At 45.4% G+C, this 11,295-nt stretch overlaps 1 protein-coding gene across 1 annotated transcript; it reads left to right on the forward strand.

Moving 5' to 3' along the window:
- The first annotated feature begins 2,404 nt into the window (after positions 1–2,404).
- Positions 2,405–5,917, forward strand: gpr173 (G protein-coupled receptor 173). The gene is made up of 2 exons (XM_019865129.1): positions 2,405–3,372; positions 4,092–5,917. Exon 2 carries the CDS (start codon positions 4,238–4,240, stop codon positions 5,447–5,449), a length of 1,212 nt encoding a protein of 403 aa, XP_019720688.1. The 5' UTR covers positions 2,405–3,372; positions 4,092–4,237; the 3' UTR covers positions 5,450–5,917.
- The last annotated feature ends 5,378 nt before the right edge of the window (positions 5,918–11,295 follow it).

An 11,295-nucleotide genomic window follows, 5' to 3' on the forward strand; every position in this document is an offset into this window, starting at 1 on the left:
TGTGTGTGTGTTTTATTTTATTACAACTTTATTGGGATGTTTGCTTGTGCAGCGTCTGGGTGTGACCGGGTCCGTGCATTCTTGACGCCAATTGGCTGTGACTGCCACAGCGTCACCAAAAGTTCACTTCACGGACTGATGAATTGTTAACTGATGGACTGGGCCGCCCTGAAATTAATGACAGACTATTGATGACAGACTGGACCCTGGCAGAGGACAAATGATGGACCGGTGACATTTATTGACACGTCCATTACTGCTGTTACCTTTGTTAAAATAAATAAATAAATAAATAAAAATTCTCATGGTCCTAAAATAACAGTTAAGAACTGTAAATTAGCAATGACAGAAGGCTGGTTAAAATGACAATGATGGAGTGATGGCTAACGGACTTGGTGGGCTTGAAATAATGACAGATTGACAATGAGTTACGGGTGGGCTGGCCGCTGGCGAATGACGAATGACGGACTTTATTCTCAAAATTCCTGGAAAAATACAACTATTGTTTTATAAAATGGCTCAAGTAAACTTTGACATTTTGGAAGTGATAGATGTTTTTTCAGTGGCTTCAAGTTCTAAACAATTCTGTTCCTTCCATTCTCCGTGGGGAAACTGTCTTGAACATTTTCCTGACAGCACAGAGCAGGAGCCTTTCAGGGAGTCTGGCAGCATTAAAGTTACATTGGTGCTTTTAGCTAGCGGCCTTGAGAGAGCATTCAGCCTTGCTTGATGTGCAAATAGACAACAACATGCATGTGAAGCTCATGTGTCTCTCTGAAGCTGTGGTGTCATAACAGTGGGAGTTGCACACTCATCGTTTAATCGGACCAAGCTCCCCAGATGACATAAATGACACTATCAAGGTGATGAAATCGGAACTGCACCAATGTTAATCTTTAGTAACCATTTACACGGCCCTTTTATATGTGCAATAGATATTAAAGTTCAAGTAAATCTACTTAAACTCCTGTCCAACTAGCCCAAATGATGATTTCTGGCAAATGTATTATGTGCGGGCGCACAAGGTGCCACAAAATGCATTCAGGGGTTGCACAGGATTCTTGCTAATAATTTGTTTTGCCAGCACACAGGCGAATGACCGGTCAATCACAAGCCACCCCAGACAGTAACAACAAAATCTTATTGTGACCACCCTCAGGGGTAGATGTGGACGGTAACTCGGGCTGCACAATTAAGTGAATATTTATCATGATCACTATTTTTGCCACCACCAATAAATCAACCGGATAGATGGCAAAAGTCCCATTTAACATTCAGGCTCTTCTGCATATCGAATCAAGCACTTTTTCAACCAGGAGTCAGCCAACCACCAGGGGGCAAAGACATGGTTGTGGCCTCATTAAGATGCCTAAACAACAAGTGAGAGCACCCTGAAGAGAGAGCCTAAAGTCATTTGGTAGACTGATAAGAACAGGCATGTCAAAAGAGGAGAGCACAGCAAAAAATGGAGATGGGGAGCATCACGGTGAGGAGCGAACTGCTTCAAAAAGAATCAACATCTGTTGTCTGGACACTGTTTCAGATTAAAGTGACGTGAAACAAATTAATAGCATATTTATTTAGTTATCCCAAGGTACATTTTAAATTCTTGGGTGTATGTCATTTTTTTCATCATTTAGCATCCATTCTTATTTCAAGTTGGACTATATATTGAAAAATTGTATACTGTAAGGTAGTGCAATAAAAATACAGATTTTAAATCACGAACATGATGAATAATTGCGATTAATAATCAATTACATTATTGATCAAAATAATCATGAATACAATGTACTCCAAAATCGTCCACTAAAATTGAGATCAACGTGAGCTTGTATTGTGAACATCACGGCTCACCTGTTTTGTTGGTTTGGTCACGTGACGTTCACAATGCAAACCCTAGGGCACTTTGTCACACTTCACCAGGCCAACTTTACGTAATACGCAAGTGGAAATCGTCTTGCAGTTCCTTATAAACATACTTTGTGTGTGTCAGTGTCCACTGGCAAATCAACTGTGTTCATTCCCACAACGGCGCAAATGCCCATCTCTAACTGCGCTCATCTACAAAAATACCAAATGAACAAAAATCCACCAAATTGCACAGTTATTCCGGGCTACACTTGCGCTATGAACGAAAATAGGGCTCTATCTCTCAACATTTCCGCACTAAATCGTTCTCCGTGTTTGTACACGGTTTCAGCACTTATTTTCAATAATGTTTAATATATTTATATTACAATGTAGTCTGTTTTTCAGACAGTTCATATACGTTGTCCCAAAAATCCGCGAATATGCCACTCGTGAATAGGCAGGTATCGTGTGGTGCCACAGCAACCAGCTCATCCGTTCGCTTCCCCTCCCCCTCCTCTCCTGGTCCCTCCGATCTCCGAATAGAACCGAGTGATTCCGCAAATGTCCGAGCCGCGTCTGAGCGAGCAGCCATAATTGGGATTATTCGGGAATAATTCGGCCAATCTAGCTCCTTCTTCCTCTTCCTCTTCTTCTTCTCCTGGCCTGCCCCCCCCCCCCCAATGTTTTTTATTTGTTTGTTTTTTTGCCCCCACCGGCAAGCTTCGTCATTTCGACATCGCCGGCGCTGTGAATCTGGTTGCTTTTGACAGTGTCATGGAGGATTTTCTTTTTTATTCCAATCGGACTCTTCCCTCGCAGTCGTCCACCTTCGCTGGACAGCAAGACAAAGGCTGCATTTGAACTGTTGCGAGGAAACCCATCGTTCTTTTTTTCCCCTTCGTCCCCCCACTGAAAGATGGAGAAAGAGATTTATGGAGGCGCTCGTATGTGTGGACTGATTGTTAAGGTGCCAGTCGCCGAAATCCACGTCAAGACCATTCCGAGGGGCCCCGCGGCCGTTTTCCGCCTTCTGTGGGTGGCTTTTTTATCCTAAGCATTGAAAATCTGACATCATTTGGATAAATGAACGCAACAAGATCTTTTTTTCCTCCTCCCCGTTCGTCCTCTGGAGAGCCACCTTCGACGTGATGCAGCACGGACTCTGTTTACACGACTGATGCTCAAAACCAAACGCGTGGATATATGTCTGGTTTTTATTTTTGGTTTGTTTTTGTTCTTTGCCATCGCGTTAAATGAGGGCTCATCATCTTCATCATTTTCGGCTTGTCTGATCAGATGCTGAGTCTTCCGTTGGGTGGAGTGGGGTGTCTCGTGTTGATCATATGTTCCCCGATTGTCCCTTTGGATGGATTTATGCATAACAGGTGTTGTGCACAACACGAGCATGAGGCTTCATTGTGTGCTCTTCTTTTGCTCTCCGTACAAGCGACGGTGAGACAAAGCGACGGCTTGTTTTTTTTTCTCCAGTTTTTGTTTTTCAAAAGGAAGTAATGAAAGGTAGGTTGGAATTGATTGATTCCGAGCGCGCACAGACACACACACACACACACACACACACACACACACACACACACACACACACACACACACACACACACACACAGAGGGGACTGTGACACCTGTTTGTCTGTTTTCGAGCCCATCCACAGGGCCTGGGCAGGCCTCCCGCTCCTGTAATATATTAGTCAAGGTGGCAAAGGGCTGTTTGTGTGATCAACATGAGCTTACTGCTTGTGTGTGTGGCCTACATTGACAAGGAAGGCCCACCATGGCTCTCAGCACATTTGATGAAAATGTCTCCCCGCTGTGATGATTCCACTCAATGTGCACATTTACGTGTGGTGCAGGAAGGGGTGCGGTGGTGGTGGGGGATGTCCTCCACTGACACACAAAGCATACAGTTTGGTTTGTTGGACATGCCCAGTCTCTTCTAGACCACCCCCCACCCCCATCACACGCACACACACACACCCGTGCATTCACTCAAACACCCACACTTGCACAAAGTGTGCGAGCTGTTGTATCTTAGCAACGGGATAGGTAATTACTGAGAGAGCCGAGGAGCTGGCATGCTGTCGAGCCGCTGATCTGATCCCAGCCTTAAGAGGAACGGGGAAGATTTCCATGGCGGTCCGTCTCTTGCCGAGGGAGGAGGAAAGGGGGTGGGGGGGAGCGCACGCAGCCCTTCATGAAAATGTGCATCTGTGTGTTCACAGGTGGCGATCTTGTGGACAAACGAGGCGGGATGACGTGTAGAAAAGGCCGCTCCTTGTAAAGCAAACGACGGCTGTAAGAGGATCAGTGGAGCTTATAGGCAGGCAGGCAGGAAGGCACGCCCGTGCGCAGGCAGGAGGCCGACAGAATGGCCAACCAGAGCTTCGCCATGGACGGGCCCGGCAGCTTGCTGGCCGGGCTGGCCTCGCAAAGTGGCCCAGCCCGAGGAGGAAGCAGCAGCGCAGGCGGCGGCGGCGGCGGTGGCGCCGGAGGAGCACTCTCGGCCGCAGACGTGTCGGCGTATTTCAAGCTGGTCTTCTTGGGCTTGATCATCTGCATCAGTCTGGCGGGCAACCTCTTGGTCTCTCTGCTGGTCCTCCGAGACCGGACGCTTCACAAGGCGCCGTATTTCTTCTTGCTAGATCTGTGCCTGGCCGACGCAGTGCGCTCGGCCGCCTGCTTCCCCTTCGTGCTGGTGTCGGTGCACAACAGCTCGGCGTGGACTTACAGCGCCTTGAGCTGCAAAGTGGTGGCGTTCATGGCCGTGCTCTTTTGTTTCCACGCTGCCTTCATGCTCTTCTGTGTGGCTGTCACCCGCTACCTTGCCATCGCCCACCATAGGTTCTACGCCAAGCGCATGACGATCTGGACCTGCGCCGCCATCATTTGCATGGTGTGGACCTTGGCGGTGGCCATGGCCTTCCCGCCCGTCTTCGACGTGGGCACCTACAAGTTCATCCGGGACGAGGATCAATGCATTTTTGAACACCGCTACCTGAAGACCAACGACACCCTGGGCTTCATGCTCATGCTGGCCGTGGTGGTCTTGGCCACGCACGGCTTCTACGCCAAATTGCTGCTGTTCGAGTACAGGCACCGCAAGATGAAGCCGGTCCAGCTGGTGCCGGCCATCAGCCAGAACTGGACCTTCCACGGTCCCGGCGCCACCGGTCAAGCGGCTGCGAACTGGATCGCGGGGTTCGGCCGGGGCCCCATGCCGCCCACTCTGCTGGGTATCAGGCAAAATCTCCACAATCAACACCGGCGGCTGCTGGGGATGGACGAGGTGAGGTCTGAGAGGAGGCTCGGTCGCATGTTCTACACCATCACCTTGCTCTTCCTGGTGCTTTGGGCTCCCTACATCGTCGCGTGCTTCTGGAGGGTGTTCGTCAAGTCGTGCAGCATCCCTCACAAGTACCTCTCCATCACCGTGTGGATGAGCTTCGCCCAGGCCGGAGTCAACCCCATCTTCTGTCTGCTGCTCAACGAAGATCTGAGAAAAGTGCTGCGAGCCCATCTGCCCACCTACTGGAGGACTAAACAACACCTGCCCCAGGATGAGGCCTACTGCATCATGTGAGGGGGGGTTGAGAGGAACCTTCGCCTGGAGAGCCAACCAGCGCAGGCACAGTGCCATTTCAAAAAAGAATGTCGGTATTTGTGCCAGAGGTTTTTGGATGGGGCGCAAGAAACCAGCTCACCCACACTTGAATGGTTTGTATTCCTCGTGATGGATTAATAGGTAAACTCGGCCCGGAAAAGTGAGACGGGTGCCATTTTTTAATATCATGTTGCCTTATATCAGAGCGACACACATCAGCGTCTGTGCCACTCGAGGCACAAAACAGCATTAGAATGACACGATAAAATGTTATGATAGGAAAGTTACAGACTTGAAAGGCATCAGAAAGAAGTGGACGAGTTTGAAGGATGGAACGACCACCCGGGACTCCGTTTCGTGCTCATTGAAGGAGACTATTTGATATTGAAGAGACCCTTTTCTTAGCGGTGAACAACCCGAACATGCTTGAGTTATTTGGACTTCATTTAGGGTGCGTTACATTTCTTTATATCATATGGGAGGGGGAGGGGGGGATGCCTGTTTTTCTTTATTTGTAAACAAGACATGTTAAGCAGATGAGCCTATTTTGAAATATGACTTGATTTCATATTGTATAGACTGCACAGGAATGTTAATTCCTGCTTGTGTGTTTTTTATATTGCATTCGTGCGTAGGTGTGTGAGGGTCAGCCTGCTCTGTTGCTATGTTGGTACTCTCCCTGTGTCATACTTAGGCCCGGTACACACATAAAGATTTGTTTTTTTAATATTGAGAGATTGTTTGTGACAGAAACATAGCAACAACCAGGAAACACAAGACACCCAATGGAAATGCACACATGAAGGGGGGGGGGGATGATGGTGGTCTTGGGACTATTTTTCATGGAAAAAAAACCCATCATGAACTAAGAAAAAAAGAAAAGACTGTGGAAATCAGTTGTCGTGGCAAGAAACACAAATAAGACAAGTTGTTCTTTTACTTACCCAGACTTCCTTGTTACTTAAGCTAGGCCGCTTCTCGATTGGCTACATTTCATTTCACGTCACAATTCAGAAATGAAGATGTTCGGTGGTATATCTTGAACATGTTTATTCATAATTCATGGTTTGGACACATACGCTCTTAACTTCTGAGATGACAGGATCATTTCAAAAGATCATCTTATTAGACAGCCTGGCGTTTGTCGGCCTTGATCGAGAAAACAGCCCGATTGTCTTTATGTGTGTACCGCGCACTTAACACCGACAAGACCAACGTGATCATTCAAAGTCACACAGTCAGAAAATGGGAGAGGGCTAAACGTTTTTTTCAAAAAAAGTCCACAGGAACCCTCATAGAGTGACTCGTACATGACCACAAGCCATCAAATGAAAACGTGTCTTCAAAATGTATTCCAAAATCATAAACGGCATTTGATGTTTCACATTAAAAGGGAACTAAACTCAAATAATTTTAAAGCAAGAAAGAATAGCATGTGCCAGCGCGAGTCAAAACACCATTCGACTAATCTGATTAATATTGCGTTCGTACAAAATCATACAATTGAACCGGAGCAATAATAAACAGATGGGTGGGGCCATGTCGAACAAAATCATGATCAGCTGTGACAATGGAGGGCTGATCGAGGGATCCCCACTAACGCCGCGAACGCGCTCAACTCAACTATGTCACTGACAGTGATGAAAATCACTTGAGAACCAACGTCTGACAAGTGCTGTAAAACTCCGCCTCTTCCCTTATAGGGCGTGTCCCTCACAATTGAGAATCTGGATTTTTATTGATTTGACAGTCGCGAGTGAAAGCAGTCGGGATAGATACGTTTCAGCAAGGCTGTTTTGTTCAAAATACATTGTTGGAATGCTTTGCTTGGAAGTGGGACTAATGTCCGCATTCGAGCTCAGGGTGAACATTATTTTTCAATGATTCAACTGCGAGCGGCGGGCTGGCGCGTGTAAGAGCGGGTTTTGGACATGCGAGAATTTCGCCCGACGATATATAGATTGTCGTTGCCGAACATTTACCAAGTCTGTTTTCTTTGTAAAAAGGCTGCGTAATTAGCCAGAACTTGCTAAAAAACATGTCACATCCACACAAATTCACACTCATGCGACAATGAATACAACTTAAAAAAAAAAAAAGGCGCGGCCCCCCATAAGTGAGTAGATGCGATGTTTTAAACTTAGTAGATTTAAGTGAACAGCATCTGATGAACAAGATGTGCACATTTAAAAAAAAAAAAACTGATATCTTGGGTTTAGTTCCCCTCTAACGTACAATAACATTTCCAAATATCGGCGAATCATCAAAAGAGAGGAACCAGACCACTTGAAACAGTTAATGCTGATGTACATTGTATTCCAAAATATGCAAATATTTGCAGATCTGTTATAATGGAGAATGTTTTTTTTCCTCAAGTAACGCTACGCTCGGAATGCCGAAGCGCAGCGCAAGTCAAAGCGGGAAATTTGAATACTGAATGTTACTGGGCCCGCTCATGTTTCCCTCCCATTTGAGTGTCTGGATCAAAGTCGTCGAGCTGGAAATCCCGCTCCATCAGGTCAAGTCGTTGTATCTCCAAATGGAGAAAATGCCTGACGTGCGGCGCATTAGTCATACAGCACATACATGTGTGCAGTAGATCTTGAATGTGGCCACTTGCACTGAGTTAGCATGTATTCCACGGCATTTCAGATCCAAGACAAGTGTGTGTGCGTGTGTGTGTGTGTATGTGTGTGGAGTGAACTTGTACAGATGTTGATATGGAAAGTCCAATTGAAAAGTAAACTGAGGTCTGTGATTTTTACATCTGGCATTGCTTTGCGAGATGATCTTGTGTAAAACTGTACAGTTGAGCTGAGGTGGCGCTTTTGCCCACTGGTCAATAAAGACTCTACTTTTGATGCATTCCCACTTTTTTCGTCGCCTGGGAGGTCAGACAGCCGTGCCGTGCCGTTGCAGGGGCATACTTTGCGGGAAATACGGCAAATAAGGCAACAAATATGACATCTGTATTTGTTGCGCAATGGGGCATCGGGGACACACTGAAACCCGATCCCACGTGGGAGTATTTGAGATACGAGCTGTCATTCGGACAATTTTCTGCTAAGACTTCAGCGAGTACGGACTTGAGACACGTGCGCTCTATGGTGGCAGTGAACTCAACTCAATACACTTTACAAAAAGCAGCAGTTTGGCACATAGAGGATCATTCATCAAAAGTTGATGAGGCCACTCTTGTAAAAGACAATTTTAATCTCAATAAGTTTTCTTCCTGGCTCAATCACAGTTAAAAAAAATCTCCAAACTATATTAGATTGCATTATGTTATTACTCTGTGCTTTTACAAAGAACAACATTAGAGTGCTACTTTCCTTATGAAAAACATTTTTTTAGGAGGAAGCTGGAATGAAAGAATGACATTCATTTCAGCTGAAATGAATGCCGAGATGTTTTGGGTTTACGAGCATGGTCTCACAAGGAATTCAACTTGTATCTTAAGACACCACTGTAATAATTTCTTTTGTTTAGTTTTCAGTGTTGTAGATACTCCTTTTTATGCTAGTGCGTGTGGTGAAGGTGTATTGTCACAAATCTGGTAAATACAACGGTGCTTTGACTTACGAGTTGAACTCGCTCTGTGGCCATGATCGTAACTCAAAACAAGTGTTTATCAAAGCATCTTTTCCCATTGAAATGAATGGAAATGTCTGATTTCAAGTTTGTTATGACTTTGCAACCTTGCATGGTTCTGGTCTATTTTTCTCGATTTGATCTGAAACGGGGGGGGCGGGGGGTGTTAAAGTTATTTTTTTGTCGTGGACCACATTGTAGTTATGGTTTCCTTCGGAGGGCCAATATGATTGCAAACCCAAAAATATAACAGAGACAACAACTTGATGAAGAGCTAAATTAGATCCTTGGGTGAAAAGAAATATGTAGAATATGATAGACTCACTGTGGTGCAGGGTTCAATTCCGGCTCCCATCTTTGCATGTTCTCCCCGAGCCTGCGTGGGTTTTCTCCGGGTACTCTGTCTCCCTCCCACATTCCAAAAACATGCGTGGCAGGTTAATGGAACACTCTAAATCAGGCATGTCAGCTCTGGGCCTGGAGGGCCACTGTCCTGCTTGTTTTCCAGCTCTCCTGACTGCAACACACCTGATTTAGATGATCAACTCATCGGCCAGCTCTGAAGCAGCATTAGAACGATCCTGATTTTTTGAATCAGGTCTGTTGCCCATGGGAGCACTGGAAAAGAAGGCAGGTGCGGCCCTTGAAGACTGAGTTTGGAGACCCTTGCTCTAAATTGTCCCTAGGTGTGAGTGTGAGTGCGAATGGTTGTCTGTCTGGTATCCCCTGCCTACTGCCCGAAGACAGCTGGGATAGGCTCCAGCACCCTCCCAACCCCCACGCCCCCCGAGCCACCTCCCCCAGGACCCTTGTGAGGATCAGTGGATCAGAAAATGGATGGATGGATAGGCTCACTGAAGAGTTGTCTGTTGGTGCAGTAGTGGTACAGTTTGGAAAAGATAAATGGGTTTCACTTGTATTGCGCTTTTCTACAACACTTGGCAAAAATGATGGATTCACTTCTCTTGGAGGGTGTTAATTCAGTTGGATAATTTTATAGTTAAAAAAAAAATCTCAGACAAGACACAAAACTAAAGTCATTTCAAATGGCAACTTAATGGCTTTAAGAAACACTACAATATTTCAAGAAAAATAAATGTGGTCATCAGTGAGAAGAAAAAATGGAATCACTCAATTATGATGAAAAAAATAACATAAGAACACTTCAACACACCACTTGCAGCACTTCTGACTTTCATTACTAGGCTGCAACTTTCTCTGACTGCTTTGACCAGATCAGCTTCCAATATTGTTTGTACTTGGTCCAGGTATTAGACCCAGCTGACCATGGCAAACATCTTTTGTAACCTTGCGTGATAATTTACCTTCTTAGAAGTTGGATAATGCTTTTCCTTTGTTTTGACATCTCTTGTGTTGGAGCCATGACCCATGTCAGTCCACTTGGTGCTACGGCTCTCCAAGGTGTCATCACTCCCTGTTGAACTGCAGACTAATGAACAGATCCAATCTGATGCAAGTGATCATAGAATAGCCATTTACAGGGTGATGCCATCATTTTCCCTTACAATTGAGTGATTCCATAATTTGTTCATGCTGCTTGGTCGAAAAATATAACTTACTGACTTCCTCAATTTGTGTCTTTCGTGTTTCATCAAGAGAGAAAGTTGCCATTTGAAATGACCTTAGCTTTGTTTCATGTCTGTGACCTGTCCCACCCCGCAAAATTAAACAATTGAATGAACATCCTCTGCGACCGGTGATCCCATCATTTTTGCCAGCTGTAGCTTAGGAACTCAAAGCGCTTTAACACAGTCTCCTTATTTTACCTACCGATGACACAATATCAGGAGCAACTGGGGGTTCAGCATCTTGCTCAAGGACACATTGACATGATCACGAGGGTTGAGGATCAAACCCACAAAACTTCGGGTTGAGACGACCGCTCTGGCACCGAAGCCAACAGCAGAGGGTTCGTGTCATATTTTGAAGGGATCAGTCTGGAGTTTACCATGCCTATTTTATTTCAGGGCTTTTTAAAGGGGAACAATCAACACTAGTCTTCAAAAGCTACATTCTAGAAGAAAAATTTGACAATGTACAATTTGCACCACTGACAAATACATGTATGCCTCAAGACCACAAAACATGACTGCAAACTCCAGTTAGTGCAAGTTGGTTTTGATTGCTGCACAAATTACAAATGTGACGAAACACTTAACATGTATTCGGTACAAACACTTGAAAGTTAGATTTTCCAAAACCGTTTCAAGCTG

Source organism: Hippocampus comes, unplaced genomic scaffold (assembly GCF_001891065.2).
Source record: "Hippocampus comes isolate QL1 unplaced genomic scaffold, H_comes_QL1_v1.1 scaffold124, whole genome shotgun sequence".
Classification (NCBI taxonomy): domain Eukaryota; kingdom Metazoa; phylum Chordata; class Actinopteri; order Syngnathiformes; family Syngnathidae; genus Hippocampus; species Hippocampus comes.